Raw genomic sequence first — 16,198 nt, 5'->3', positions numbered from 1 at the left:
CAATGCCTTAGCCAAGCTCAGTTCTTTGCTGTTTGAGACATAAATAAAGTAGTGGACTTTCTTAGCCAGGGATGCCCCATGGAAAAATACAAAAAGTGAGGGCAAGACATGTTTAAATAAGGAAAGATTTACAGACTTGTTCAATGAACTCTTATGGAATTATTGACTGGCCATAAAGTCATGAAAGGCCACAGAACCTAGTGCCTGCTTCCACTAGGTATGTAGTACCTGAAAGCTAAGTCAGTGGATATAATCCTTGGATGTCGTTTTGTTCAGGCAAGGCTGGACCTGAACCTTTGCTGTGCTTCCTGTTGCCTAATTATAATCTGGCATGGGGTGGAGGTAATCAGCAAATAGCATGAGTGTGTTAAGTTGCGATAAGCCCTATGCTAATTCCAATGGTTCTGACTCCACCTCATCCACCAATACCTTTTAGTTATCATTTGATTAAAAAAAATGTTTCAAACCATTTTACTGTTCTACCAGTCCCACATCTGTCTCCACAGACAATAAAACGGTGTGAAAAGTTTTGGTGGTAGCAACAAGAACACGTTAACCTTATACAGCTGTAAATGGAGATAATTCAAATCAATCTCTATACCAAAGTAGGCCTAAAGCCAGACTGAGAAGAGTCAAGGAAAAATGTGTTATCCAGATGCCCCTAGAGTTTCTCTGTCACACCTTATTCAATAATCTTCCCTAAACCAAGAACTGCTCTATAATTTGCTAGCTGATGAAGACTTTTTCAACAATAATCATACCACAGTGCCTTTTGGGGCTTTATGGAAGACTGCATCAGCCAGTAAGGTATTTGTAGTTTTCAGTACTGGTGACCTGATTACCTCCTTGCAAACTTTCATCAGCAATTAGGGACAGATATCCTAACTTCAGATGGTGTCTCTCACATTCTCCAGGATACTGTCAACATCTTTCAGAGAGACCACCTCTACTGCCTGATGTAGCCTCCCCAATGTCCCTGTAAGGACCCAGGCCACTGTCTTCTGTACCAGCTGAAGTTTCTGCAGCAATCTCAAGGGCAGGCCTGTATAGAGCAATTTACAGTAGTCTAATCTTCAGGTGACTATTGTGTGGTAAATCAGGGCAAGATAGGTACGGGAACAATTGGTAGATGCAAGGACACCACTCTGGCTACATTCTTACATGACTCCATTGATAAGGCATCCAAAATGATGCCCAAACCCCTGGTGGTCAATGCTAATGTCAATTAAATTCTATAAAGGTGGGAAGCTGGAATCTGATCCCAAGTCTTCCCACCCAGCCACAGAACCTCCATCTTCGATGGATTTAATTTAAATCATCTCTGTCTCAGTCATTACAGCCTCCAAACAACTGGTCAGGGAAGCATCCAGCTGACTGCCCATCAACCGATATACATGGGTGTCGTCTGCATACTTATGACAGCCCAGCCAAAACTCTGAACTAGCTGGATGAGGATGTTGAATAACATTGGTGAGAAAATTGTACTTTGAGAGACTTCAGACACTAATGGGTACTATGAGGACATCCTCTCCAATTGCTCTTCCCTCTACCCCTGATCATAGAAAAGAGGCCTTGCCCAATTACTTGAACAGTGTATGTGACAATATCATTTAATTAGTATGAATATTTATGCAGCACCATTGTAAGACTGTCCCAAGTCAGCAAGGTAATGGGCCAATAGTTTGTTACTGACCATATCAAATGCTGCTGTCAGATAAAGTAATAACAGTAGAAACTGACCTGGCTTGACCCAGCTGCTGTAGAGATTGTCTACGAGGGCAACCAGTGCCATCTCCATCTTTGGGTCAGGTTGTAAACTGGATTGAAGTGGTTCCAGAGCTAAAGTGTCCTCCAGGAATTACCAGGTGCAGAATATTTGACTCTGGGCAGTAATTGGTTGGATTAATAAGATCCAAAGATGGCTTCTTTAAGAGTGACATCACACTGCTTGGGTGAACTGGTTCTTTCAAGGCGACTGTCTCAGCTTCTTTCAGCCTCAGAGTCCCATCCAAAGAGGCCCCTGAATCTACCGCTATAGGTGGCATGGGGTTGTGCTGGTGGATTTGCCCTCCTTGAGGCACTTGCCCCGGTGGAGGGATAAATCTGCCGGCAGGAGCTGCTGTAACTCTCCACAGAACTCAAACACAGTGCAGATTACCATGTCAACATTCCTCTGCCCCTGCTGTTACCACCATACATATCACGCTGCAATTTACGCTGCAATGGTAACCTCTTACATTTTTTCCTGTATTTTTTCTCAGTTAAGAGACAAAGTCTGAAAGTTCAGATTAATGCTACTGGTGATGCAGTGTGCCTGAGATATATTCGGCCAAGTCCCAGCATCAAACTGGAAGGCTTCATCTTGGGATATGGCAGCAGCTTCTTCTCTAACCAGTATATTCCTCTGCCATCAGATGGAAAACCCTACATAACTGAAGTTGGTAAGGCAATCTACAAAACTGTATTTTGAATAGATGGTTGTGAGATTTGATAACATATTTCATTTGTGGTGTTGGGTGCACATGGGGGTTTAAAAGCACACAAAACAGGAAATGTTATTCTGTTGCTAGAATGATTTCAAATATACATATTAAGCATGGTGAAATTTGCAAAATTTCAAAATGTTGACCAGGGGTTAAAACTGCCCTTTAAAATTAAATGCTGCATTTCAACCAGTTATATGTTGATTTGTAACAGAAATTCTGAGCTTTAGTTAATTCACAGATTATTTTTATATTAGAGATTACAAACAAGGACTCGCAAGAAATTTGCATTGAGGGATAATCTCATTCCACCTGCCTTTGTTTCCTTCCCATTCTTTCCATCCCTTCTCTGACATTCATGCCATCTTCCCTTCTTTCTCCCCTTATACTTCTACCATCTCCCACCACCCCTTCTCTGTCACTCATGCCCTTTCCCCTTGTTTATCCATTGCCCTTCTCTGTTGCTCTTCCTCCTCTCTCTCCCCACCTCTGTCACTCCTGCCCTCTCCCTTTCTTTTCCCCTCACCCCTTTTGTCACTTAAGCTCTCTCCTCTGCTGTTCCCCTCCCCTTTCTCTGACATTCATCCTCCCTCATCCTTTTTCCACACCTCCACTGTCATCTCCTTTACTAGGCTGTTCCCATGGTTCAGGCTGCTCCTCCCCTGCCTCTGCCTCCACCATACTACCCCGTCACTGGGAACAGAGCAACAATTTCCATTAGCAGTGTAGGCTCCCCTTCCTCACCATCCACCCATTTTCATAGTAGGCAGGGGCAGTTGCTCCTCAACTGACCAAAGTGCTGCTATTCACTGCCTCTCCCAGGGTTAGCAGTGATGTGATGATTCCTCCTTGGCTGCCCACCAGCAGAGCTGCCACCTCACTGCCAGAGGGCCAGTGATGGTAGGCTCTTGGCAGTGATGTTTCCTCCTTGTGCACTATGCTGGCACCTCAAAGTCAGATGAGGAGTCATGGAACTGGCAGAAGAGGTTGGGCACAATCACAGAGACATTTGTTTGAGGGGACTAGCCCCCTCATCCTTACGAGGGTAAATTTTAGATTTTTCTGAAATCCGCTCTTCAAGTTTGCAGGAAAATCTTCTTGCTCTCCATCTGGCCCTAGTCAGTGGATTTGAATATCCGCAGATCAGGGCACAGATGGCTGTTAGATATATGTATAGTGTTCTCATTAGTAGAGCTGCTGCATATTTGGCCCAGTTTTCCCTGCTCTCCGAAGCCGCTGTCGACAGGGCCCTGGCTGCTGTTAGACCTACTACCTGTCCTCTGGATCCGTGCCCCTCCTGGCTTATTAAAGCATGCCGGGCGGAGCTACGACCCCACCTGTTGAATATCATCAATAGCTCCCTTGAGCAAGGAGTTTTTCCGGGTGGGTTGAAGGAGGCAGTGGTCCGCCCACTCTTAAAGACCATCGTTAGATCCTGGAGAGATCCTGGCCAATTACCGCCCGTTTGAATCTTTCGTTTCTGGGGAAGGTAATTGAGAGAGTGGTGTTGGAGCAGCTTCAGGGCTTCCTGGAGGACACATCGGCCTTCGATCCCTTCCAGTCCGGCTTCCGTGCTGGGCATGGGACGGAGACTGTTCTTGTCGCCGTCACAGACATGCTCCGTATGCAACTTGACCGAGGCGGATCGGCGCTGCTGGTGTTGTTAGATCTTACCGCGGCGTTTGATGTGGTCGATCCGCGATCTTTGACCCACCGCCTGGCCGTTTCTGGGGTGCGAGGCACTGTCCTTCAGTGGATTGCCTCGTTTCTCCGGGGACGGACCCAGCAGGTGATGCTTGCGGGGACTCAGCCTCCAGTGCCCACTTCAGTGTGGTGTACCTCAGGGGCGCTGCTGTCCCGCTGTTATTTAACATCTATATGCGCGACCCCTTGCTCAGTTAGTGCGGAGCTTTGGGCTGACCTGTCATCAATATGCTGATGACACTCAGCTCATTCTGTTGATGGAGGCCGGTAATACGCCCTGTAGCTCTCAGCATTGTTTGGAGGCGGTCGGCTGGTTGGTTGAAGCAGAGCAGGTTAAAACTGAATCCATCGAAGACGGAGATCCTCTGGCTGGGCCGGGGGAGGGTTGGGGATTTCCAGCCGCCCGGTGTGGGAGGGGCTACATTGGCACCGGCCTCCTCCGTCCGCCAGCCTGGGGGGTCCACCTGGATTCGTCTCTTTCAATGGAGACCCAGGTGGCCCATGTAACCCGGTTAGTTTTTTTCCATCTTCGGCAGGCCCGGCGGCTGGCCCCCCTTCCTCTCCCAGGCGGATCTGGCTACTGTGATCCATACAGCGGTCACCTCCAGACTAGACTATTGCAGCTTCGCTCTCGCGGAGCCTTCCCTTGCGATTGATTAGGAAATTAAAACTGGTCAGAATCGCGGCCATACCTGCTCACAGGAGGTGCAGCCAGAGATCACATTTCACCTGTGTTTAGGCCGCCTGCACTGGTTACCGGTTGAATTCGAATCATCTTCAGAATGCTGGTATTGACCTTTAAGGCCTTGCAGCGGCCTGGGACCTCGATACTTGGGACCGTCTTGCCCCATATGTCCCAAATGTCGACCACTGCGTTCAGCAGAGGCCAACCTACTGGTGATCCCTGGCCCCTCAATGATGCGGCTGACTCTACCCGGCAGACCAGAGCAGCTTTACAGCTCTGGCCCTGCCTGGTGGAACACTCTACTTCCAGCTACAGCGGGCCCTGCGGGATCTTAATGATTTCCGCAGGGCCTGCAAAGGCTAGAGATTGTTCCACCGGGCCTTTGGTGAAACTGGCCGTTGATGGCTACCCAACATCTGTGGACCCTGCTGTCCCTCTTCTCTTCTTCCCCTCCCCCCCCTTTTTTAGGGGATCTATTAGTAGGACGCCATTGCTTACCTGATGTTGGAACGCTGCATTTTAAACGGGGTTGATTTTAAAATGTATAGAGCCGTTATTTAATGATTACTGATTTTATTGTGCTCTAGCTATTTGTCTGTTCACCGCCCTGAGCCCTTCGGGGGAGGGCGGTTTATAAATATAATAAATAATAATAATAATAATAATAATATTTCACAGTAAATATGTTCAGCAGGTGCACCTGCGTGCATTTGTTTCCCACCCAAGGATCAGCGCAGCGGCTGCATCCTTGCCAAAGCCCTGCCCAGGAAGGCCCTGCCCCCGGAATGCCCAGCCACGCCCCCGTCGTGCCCCGCCCAACCCCATTGGCGCTATGCTTTGAATCCCACCACCATGGGAACCATGGGAACCTGTTACTAAAATTTTTGGATCCCACCACTGATGCAATGGCCAATTGTGCACAGCAAGGTTCCCATGATTTCAAAGAGAATTGGCCAGGGAATCTTTGTTCAGCATTTTGTCACTGTTTTACTTAAAAGGTCCGCTAATATTTTCATTCATTTTTTGCATTACTATAAATGTAATGTGAATAGTCATCAACTTTACTACTAGATGAAAATAACTTTGTTAGGTAAACATGACACTATTTGAGACCACTGTTTTTTAGGTTCGTTAAAATATTAAATTTAGAGCTGGTTTATGCACAACATTTTTCATAGAAGAAAATAACCACTAAGTACTCTGGTATATATAAAATATCTACAGTATTATTTTCATGAGACTACAGACTTTAAGAAGGCAGTGTGTTCACAGCCAAACAAAGCCTTCATAATATTGATACGTTATATTTGTAGTGGTAAAAATTAGTTTGTCCAACTTGTACTTTTATTCCTTCATCCCCTTTCCTATATATATATTTGAAAGTAACACATGGTTATTGTAGTTACCAAGTTGTATGAGAATTTGAGATGTCATAACCTTGAATAATCCAAGGAAGTACAAGAAAATACTTAAAAGGTAATATTTAGGGGGAAAACACATAAATTCAGCAATATAAGAAAATGGCATTGTAAAATAATGTAATAATTTAGCTGAAGATGTAATCTGGGCCAAAGTACTTGGCAAGTGCCAAGGTTTCATTTGCTTAACAGATGGATTCCAGAAAGCAATATTTGTTTCTGTCTCCAGACTCAAGTTCATTATTTGGACATGCTGGTTTGTGCTCATGGAAACAGAGCTGCAGCAAAGCACCACTGACCACATCGTCTGTCAGGGAGACTGACCTTAGATGAAAAAGGATGGGTGTTACAAAAAATATAATACAATTCTGACAATACTATCAGTGTATACTTGATTCGATTTGAAAGCCTTTATTGGCATACAAAACAGACTAATTTAAAAAACAGTTAAAATAGTAAAATAGTAAACTTCACATTGATCAAGAGTTCAATTTACAGACCTCGGCCAGGAACTTTGCCACTGCGAGACAACCATTAAAATCATTACAGTTTAAAATAAGAATTACTTTATCTGACTCTGGGATACCGATAGAATCGATGACCTGGAGTTAACAAACTGGATCTTAATTTCTGGTACTATCAGTGTATATAAATTAAACATTTTTTATTTTATTTTTAGCACAATTGTAAGAATCCTTTAAAATTCATTGTCAAGATCTGAGCACTGACTTTGAGTACCTCATCTATTTTGATCTTCAGGTGTCCATTCTGAAAAGGTGCCTTGAGAAGATTCATCTTTGAATGTATCCACCATGAATGTAAATGGAGAGGAGTTTTTCCTGTCTAGTGCTTGGAAGCGTTGTACCCATACAATAGCTACAAAATAGTATACTAGTGAATCAAATAAGTCAAGTGAGCTTTCATGATGCCTTTTCTTATACATTTACAAATTAGCATGATCAGCAGCCAAATGATGAGAGCCTCTCAACCTGTAATCACTCATCAGTGTTGATGCAGCATTAAAAGCAAAAGAGATCTATTTTAAAATCAGACATACTATCTAGTTACTTTAGACTTTTTAATGTCTCTTCCTCTGGAGAGGGACTGTGACTCAATGCTAAAGCACATGCAGAAGGTCCTAGGTTTCATCCTTGGCTTCTGTAGTTAAAGGATCTCAGCAAGTTCTGAAACCTAAACAGCTACAGCCAGTCTGTGTAAACAATGACCAGTGATCTGATTGCACATAAGGCATTTTCATTGTAAGTACATGTGAATTCTGCAGCAGCAGCAAGAGTAAATTCAGAATTTTAGATTAGATTGATAAGATCTGGTCAAAACATTTCTGCAACTTTTTAGGCTGTTCTATGATTAAATATAGTGTTGAACCATTCATAAGATGGAATACCTGCAAATCATCACTCCCATGCTTATTGAAACATGATTATATCTATCCTAGATGAGAGATTTGTTGGGAAAAGATCTGGTTTACACTAATGTTAATATTCTAATTAAGCATTAAAATGCCTCAACCACTTACTTACTTCAGAGATGTCACATTATAAAGTTTGACAAATGAGATACACCTGTAAGCGGACAAAATGCTGACTTACAGTACCTCTTTGCTTGAACTCGTGAAATCTAAGGAAGGTCTAGGTATCTCTGTAATTCTGCAAGCAGCTGGTTAGGAGTTAAAATTAGGGCAACAATTTCTCTCATAAAATTACACATGCTCCTACAAAGAGGACCATCTCCCCAGATTTTCTGTTCGTAGCATTTTCATTTTCTATTCCACTTTCCAGAGACTGTCTTTATTCTAGAATATATAAGCAGATGTGAATCTTGTTTGATTCTTATTTCCTTTTGTACTTTCTTGCTGTGCATACTTAGTGTGTAATCTGAAGGCATTTACTGTAGACTTGGCTGTATGGGGGCAATAGGGGTAACAGCAGTGATGGGATTCAAATAATTTAACCACCAGTTTGGCTTTCTGACCCCTGGTATATACTTTTACAGTTAGGTTCAACCCCTGAGTCCCCCCACCCTCGCATTCCCATAATATCAGCATGTGAAAGGACAGTGAGAATAACAGTATTGTTTGGTACAGACAGTTTACTCCTCCAGGAAGGCTGGGCACACGCTGGATTTGGTCTTCGGGTCGGGGGTAAATTTGGTCGTATCCTCTACTGAAAGAGTGCCATGGTCCGACCATTATGCCCTGAAAGGTCGAATTGGACCTGCGCATCAACCCGTCTAGGCGGCCCAGACTGGTACGCCCTTGAGGAGACTTATGGATCCACTTGACTTCCTGAACACTCTACTTCCAGCTACGCGGGCCTGCGGGATCTTAATGATTTCATAGGGGCCTGCATAAGGCTAAGTTGTTCCACCGGACGCCTTTGGTGAGGCTGGCCGTTGATTAGCCCCTTTAACATCTGTGGACCCTGCTGTCCCTCTTCTCTTCTTCCCTCCCCTTTTAGGGGATCTCTATTAGTAGGGCGCCATTGCTTACCTGATATTTGGAGGCAGCTGCATTTTAAACGGGGTTGATTTTAAAATGTATAGAGCCGTTATTTAATGATTACTGATTTTATTGTGCTCTAGCTATTTGTCTGTTCACGTACAAGGCCTTCGGAGGCGGTTTATAAGCTCTCAATAAATAATAATAATAATAATAATAATATTTCACAGTAAATATGTTCAGCAGGTGATCATAGTTTTTAACTGCTGCAGTCGTTTTGGAATTAAGCCTCAAGTCTTCTTACTTTGGTGTTCTCTGACTCAAGCAACTGCTGAACAGCTTTGTGGCTACATAATAGCTGTGGTGATGGAGATTCATATTTTTCTGTCTTGGAGTCACTTTTTTCTTCTGCACACTAGGTTAAATCAGTTCTCCCCCAGGGACATACAGAATTAGGTTAGATAATTAAATGACATACGAGGAACTGTGAAAATGCACATGGGTGAAATAATAACAATAACAGACTTTAAAATTTTTAAAAACTGGTGTTCATAAATGACTGATTGGTTGTCTTTCTCAGTGTTTAAACAATTGGCTGCATGCATAGCAATGACAGATCTGGGGAGTGAAGGAGGGAGGGCAAGGTAGAGAACTTCCATCAGGGTTTGTGAAGGCATGCTTTAATGAAATGCTGCCAAGTGCATTATACCATTTGAATATGTGGAAAGTAACCTGCTGTACAGACTCAAACCTCAAATAGTTCATGAACTGCTTGATGAAAAATTGGCTCCTGACTTGCCACAATAAAGCAGAACATGAACCATAGTATGACATTCACAGTCACTAATATTTGTAGTGCTGAAGGCTTTTTCAGCCAGAATCAAGTGGCTGTTGTGAGTTTTCTGGGATATGTGGCCATGTCTGGTTGTTTTTCCTCCTATGTTTTGCCTGAGTCTATGGCTGTCATCTTCAGAGGTATGTTATGGTGAGATGTGGTTCTGTCCATGGCAGGTTATATGTGTTATATGTTGTGAACCACCCTGAGCCCTCAGGGGGAGGGCGGTATATAAAACTAATAATAAATAAATAAAATAAATTAGGTTATATGTGAGGTAGACAAAACATACACTCCACCATGCGATGCAGAGGTGGGATCCAGCAGGTTCTCACAGGTTCCCGAGAGTAGGTTACTAATTATTTGTGTGTGCTGAGAGGGGGTTACTAATTGGTGATTTTGCCACATGATTTTTGCCTTAGTTACGCCCCTCCTCTCAGCAGTAGTGCACAGAACTTGAAGCAGTCAAGCAGGAGGTGCACCGGCGTGGGTGGCAGCCTGCACCTGCGTGCATTTGTTTCCCACCCAAGGATCAGCTCAGCGGCTGCATCCTTGCCAAAGCCCTGCCCAGGAAGGCCCTGCCCGATATGCCCAGCCAGCCCGTCGTGCCCCGCCCAACCCCATTGGCGCTATGCTTTGAATCCCACCACCATGGGAACCTGTTACTAAAATTTTTGGATCCCACCACTGATGCAATGGCCAATTGTGCACAGCAAGGTTCCCATGATTTCAAAGAGAATTGGCCAGGGAATCTTTGTTCAGCATTTTGTCACTGTTTTACTTAAAAGGTCCGCTAATATTTTCATTCATTTTTTTGCATTACTATAAAATGTAATGTGAATAGTCATCAACTTACTACTAGATGAAAATAACTGTTAGGTAAACATGACACTATTTGAGACCACTGTTTTTTTTAGGTTCGTTAAAATATTAAATTTAGAGCTGGTTTATGCACAACATTTTTCATAGAAGAAAATAACCACTAAGTACTCTGGTATATATAAAATATCTACAGTATTATTTTCATGAGACTACAGACTTTAAGAAGGCAGTGTGTTCACAGCCAAACAAAGCCTTCATAATATTGATACGTTATATTTGTAGTGGTAAAAATTAGTTTGTCCAACTTGTACTTTTATTCCTTCATCCCCTTTCCTATATATATATTTGAAAGTAACACATGGTTATTGTAGTTACCAAGTTGTATGAGAATTTGAGATGTCATAACCTTGAATAATCCAAGGAAGTACAAGAAAATACTTAAAAGGTAATATTTAGGGGGAAAACACATAAATTCAGCAATATAAGAAAATGGCATTGTAAAATAATGTAATAATTTAGCTGAAGATGTAATCTGGGCCAAAGTACTTGGCAAGTGCCAAGGTTTCATTTGCTTAACAGATGGATTCCAGAAAGCAATATTTGTTTCTGTCTCCAGACTCAAGTTCATTATTTGGACATGCTGGTTTGTGCTCATGGAAACAGAGCTGCAGCAAAGCACCACTGACCACATCGTCTGTCAGGGAGACTGACCTTAGATGAAAAAGGATGGGTGTTACAAAAAATATAATACAATTCTGACAATACTATCAGTGTATACTTGATTCGATTTGAAAGCCTTTATTGGCATACAAAACAGACTAATTTAAAAAACAGTTAAAATAGTAAAATAGTAAACTTCACATTGATCAAGAGTTCAATTTACAGACCTCGGCCAGGAACTTTGCCACTGCGAGACAACCATTAAAATCATTACAGTTTAAAATAAGAATTACTTTATCTGACTCTGGGAGGGCCTCGATAGAATCGATGACCTGAGTTAACAAACTGGATCTTAATTTCTGGTACTATCAGTGTATATAAATTAAACATTTTTTATTTTATTTTTTAGCACAATTGTAAGAATCCCTTTAAAATTCATTGTCAAGATCTGAGCACTGACTTTGAGTACCTCATCTATTTTGATCTTCAGGTGTCCATTCTGAAAAGGTGCCTTGAGAAGATTCATCTTTGAATGTATCCACCATGAATGTAAATGGAGAGGAGTTTTTCCTGTCTAGTGCTTGGAAGCGTTGTACCCATACAATAGCTACAAAATAGTATACTAGTGAATCAAATAAGTCAAGTGAGCTTTCATGATGCCTTTTCTTATACATTTACAAATTAGCATGATCAGCAGCCAAATGATGAGAGCCTCTCAACCTGTAATCACTCATCAGTGTTGATGCAGCATTAAAAGCAAAAGAGATCTATTTTAAAATCAGACATACTATCTAGTTACTTTAGACTTTTTAATGTCTCTTCCTCTGGAGAGGGACTGTGACTCAATGCTAAAGCACATGCAGAAGGTCCTAGGTTTCATCCTTGGCTTCTGTAGTTAAAGGATCTCAGCAAGTTCTGAAACCTAAACAGCTACAGCCAGTCTGTGTAAACAATGACCAGTGATCTGATTGCACATAAGGCATTTTCATTGTAAGTACATGTGAATTCTGCAGCAGCAGCAAGAGTAAATTCAGAATTTTAGATTAGATTGATAAGATCTGGTCAAAACATTTCTGCAACTTTTTAGGCTGTTCTATGATTAAATATAGTGTTGAACCATTCATAAGATGGAATACCTGCAAATCATCACTCCCATGCTTATTGAAACATGATTATATCTATCCTAGATGAGAGATTTGTTGGGAAAAGATCTGGTTTACACTAATGTTAATATTCTAATTAAGCATTAAAATGCCTCAACCACTTACTTACTTCAGAGATGTCACATTATAAAGTTTGACAAATGAGATACACCTGTAAGCGGACAAAATGCTGACTTACAGTACCTCTTTGCTTGAACTCGTGAAATCTAAGGAAGGTCTAGGTATCTCTGTAATTCTGCAAGCAGCTGGTTAGGAGTTAAAATTAGGGCAACAATTTCTCTCATAAAATTACACATGCTCCTACAAAGAGGACCATCTCCCCAGATTTTCTGTTCGTAGCATTTTCATTTTCTATTCCACTTTCCAGAGACTGTCTTTATTCTAGAATATATAAGCAGATGTGAATCTTGTTTGATTCTTATTTCCTTTTGTACTTTCTTGCTGTGCATACTTAGTGTGTAATCTGAAGGCATTTACTGTAGACTTGGCTGTATGGGGGCAATAGGGGTAACAGCAGTGATGGGATTCAAATAATTTAACCACCAGTTTGGCTTTCTGACCCCTGGTATATACTTTTACAGTTAGGTTCAACCCCTGAGTCCCCCCACCCTCGCATTCCCATAATATCAGCATGTGAAAGGACAGTGAGAATAACAGTATTGTTTGGTACAGACAGTTTACTCCTCCAGGAAGGCTGGGCACACGCTGGATTTGGTCTTGGTCGGGTAGGGTAAATTTGGTGTATCCTCTACTGAAAGAGTGCCATGGTCCGACCATTATGCCCTGAAGGTCCGGGTGGACCTGCCGCATCAACCCCGTCTAGGCGACGGGCTAATTTACGCCCGCCCGCGGAGACTTATGGATCCACTTGACTTCCTGAATGCTCTGCGGGACCCTGAACCCGCCGGCACGCTCGATGAGCAGGTGGAGGACTGGAATTCCCGGCTCTCTGATGCCATCGATGCTGTTGCCCCCCGGCGCCCTCTACGTCCCCGCGTGCGACGCGCTCCGTGGTATACAGAGGAGTTGCTCCATGTAAGCCGGGAACTTAGGCGATCTAGAAGCGAGTGTGGAAAAAACTTCGCGTGAAGCTGCGGGAACACCCTATAGGGGCGGCTTATGAAAGCCTATGAGGTGGCGACAAAGAAGAGGTGAAGAGGGCTTTTCTTCTCCTCCTCCCTCGCATCCGCTAGCTCTCGCCCAGCACAATTGTTCCATTATAGTCGGTCACTGACCTCCTTATCGGAGAGATCTTCAAATCCCCAATTGAGTATTAGCTGTAGAGGCATTTATGAGGCTGCGGATAAGATTGCGTCGCTCCGCCATGACCTTTAAGCCCACATTAGCTACAATTAGTGAACTGGAGACTCCCTTGCCGTCTTCAGGCCCTTGTTTAGCCGGTTCTCCCTGCTCTCTGAAGCCGCTGTCGACAGAGCCTTAGCTGCTGTTAGACCTACTACCTGTCCTCTGGATCCGTGCCCATCCTGGCTTGTAAAACCTGCGGGCGAGCTGCGACCCCATCTGTTGAGTATAATCAATGGTTCCCTTGAGCAAGGAACCTTCCGGATGGAGTTGAAGGAGGCAGTGGTCGCCCACTCTTAAAAGACCATCGTTAGATCCGAGTGATCTGGCCAATTACCGCCCGTCCTCAAGATCTTTGGGTTTCTGGGGAAGGTGGTTGAAGAGTGATGCTGGAGCAGCTTCAAAGGTTTTCTGGATAACGCCCTTCGACTTCGACCCCTTCCAGTCCGGCTTCCGTGCTGGGCATGGGGCCGGGAGACTGTTCGTCGCCGCCGTCCTGGATACACTCCGATATTCAGCTTGACGGCCGGATCAAGCGCTGCTGGTGTTGTTAGATCTCACCACAGCGTTTGGCGTGGTCGATCCGCGACCTTTTGACCCACCGCCTGGCTGCCTCTGGAGTCGCGAGGCACTGTCCTTCAATGGATTGTCTGCCGTTCCTCGGGGCGGAGTCAGCAAGTGAGTCGCGGGGATCAAGCCTCCCGGAAGTGCCAGCTCAATGCGGTGTACCCAGGGGCACTACTATCCCCGCTGCTATTTAACATCTATATCACGACCCTTGCTCAGCTGAGTGCGGAGTTTCGGGCTGGTATGTCATCCAGTACGCCAGATGACACTCAGGCTCGTTCTGTTGATAGAGGGGAGCAGCCGCTTACCTGTGGCTCTACAGCATTGTTTGGAAGGCGATTAAGCTGCTTGGTTGCGACAGAGCAGGTTGAAACTGAACCGCCAGCCGGAGATCCTCTGGCTTGGCGTAGGGGAGAAGTCTTTCCAGCGCCCGGTGGGAGGGGGGCCACTTTGGTTACCGGAGAGCCCCTCCGATTACGCAGCCTGGGGTCCACCTGGATTCGTCTCTGTCAATGGAGACCAGGTGGCCCATACAACCGGGCTGCTTTTCCATCTTCGTCAGGCCGGCTGGCACCTTCACTCTCTCCCAAGCGGACCTAGCTAGCCACTGTGATGATCCCGCGCCGCTGGTCATCTCCAGATTGGACTATTGGCAACTTCGCTCTCTGGCGGGCCTTCCCTTCGTTTGATCCGGAGGTAAAACTGGTCCAGCAGCGGCGGCGCCTGCTTGCAGAGTAGTGCCACCTGGCTACATATTCAACCTATACTCGCGCCAGCTGCACTGGCTCCGGTGGAATTCGGATCATCTTCAAAGGTGTTGGTACTTTGACCTTCAAGGCCTTCACGCGACCTGGGACCATCGTATCTTGAGACGCATCACCCCACACATCCCGCTTGCGGCCTCTCCGATGCGGTTGAGGCCAATTTACTGGTCCCTGGCCCTCGATGATCTGACTAGGCCTCCACTGCGGGCCAGAGCCTTTACAGCTCTGGCCCGGCCTGGTGAGCACGCTCTTCCTCCAGCTGTCGAGACCCTCTGGGACCTTGGTGAGTTCGCGGGGCCTGTAAAGGCCAGAGCTGTTCCGCCCGGGACCTTTGGAGGTACCAACCGTTGATGGTGCCCCATGGCCCGGCCCTGATACTGATAATACTGGTACTTGGGCCGGGCCCTGACATCTGGGCTAGCTGCCATCTCAGACTCGCCATTCCTCCCTTTTGGAAGGGGGAGGGAACTTTTAGGTTAGAATGCTGGACGCCCTTTTTGGGGGGGGAGGGATGAGATTACAATAGTAGATTATTGAACGCCATCTATTTTACTGTAAATTATTATATTTATTAGGAATGTTTTATGGTTGTCGCTGCTTTTAAAATGTTTTAAGTATTTACATTGTTTTCTTTCTGCTGTACACCGCCCAGAGCCCTCCGGGGATGGGGCGGTATAAAAGCTTAAAAAATAAAATAAATAAATAAATAAATAAGTTCTATTGAACTAGGTACATGCAAGCAAAAGAGGGAGGCCCCCGTAGCCTTGAGCAATGATAATGCCTGGGCCATCTGCAGCTGGGATGTGTACGTGTAAACTGCCAGGCCCAGAATGGTGCAGGCCTGACAACATGTGAGGTACATGTACCCTCCAAAATAAATTTAAAGAGCACTGACAAGGTCTGTGATACCTTAAAGGTCTGTGATACCTTAAAGTACATTCCTTCTGTGCCAAGAGTTCACAAGTAGAGTCAGTATTTGGATACAGTTTGCCTGCAGGTCGATGTTCAGATCCTGCCATGTCCAGGTAACACTGACCCTGAAATCTAATGCCAGACAGACAAAACAGTGCTGGGTTAGATGGACCACTAGTCTGACATTATAAGGCTCTCAGTGCACTTGACAGAAAAAACTTTGTGAAGATAAAAAGAGAATTTCTATTGACTGAACAAAATTGGGCACTTTTTTACAAGATAAGTCTGAATGCTGACAGTGCAGAGAGACTTTGATCCATGACATTGATTCTGCCATAAAGCTCATGACCTTGGACCAGTCACCTTCTTTCAGTCTAACCTACCTTGCCAGATTGTTGTACAAAATGGTAAAAATAAATGCATAA

General features: G+C 44.4%; 1 protein-coding gene across 12 annotated transcripts in view; it reads left to right on the top strand.

Moving 5' to 3' along the window:
- The window catches only part of LOC125430742 (ABI family member 3 binding protein), a 199,323-nt gene that overhangs the window by 40,509 nt on the left and 142,616 nt on the right, over positions 1–16,198 (top strand). For all 12 annotated transcript variants that reach the window (XM_048492918.1, XM_048492926.1, XM_048492925.1 and 9 more), the window contains exon 2: positions 2,262–2,441. In XM_048492918.1, coding sequence (XP_048348875.1) covers positions 2,262–2,441 — 180 coding nt within the window. The remainder of the gene's footprint in view (positions 1–2,261; positions 2,442–16,198) is intronic.

Source organism: Sphaerodactylus townsendi, linkage group LG04, assembly GCF_021028975.2.
Source record: "Sphaerodactylus townsendi isolate TG3544 linkage group LG04, MPM_Stown_v2.3, whole genome shotgun sequence".
NCBI lineage: Eukaryota > Metazoa > Chordata > Lepidosauria > Squamata > Sphaerodactylidae > Sphaerodactylus > Sphaerodactylus townsendi.
The sequence above is the reverse complement of the archived record's forward strand: the minus strand, read 5'-3'. Positions and strand labels throughout refer to the sequence as shown.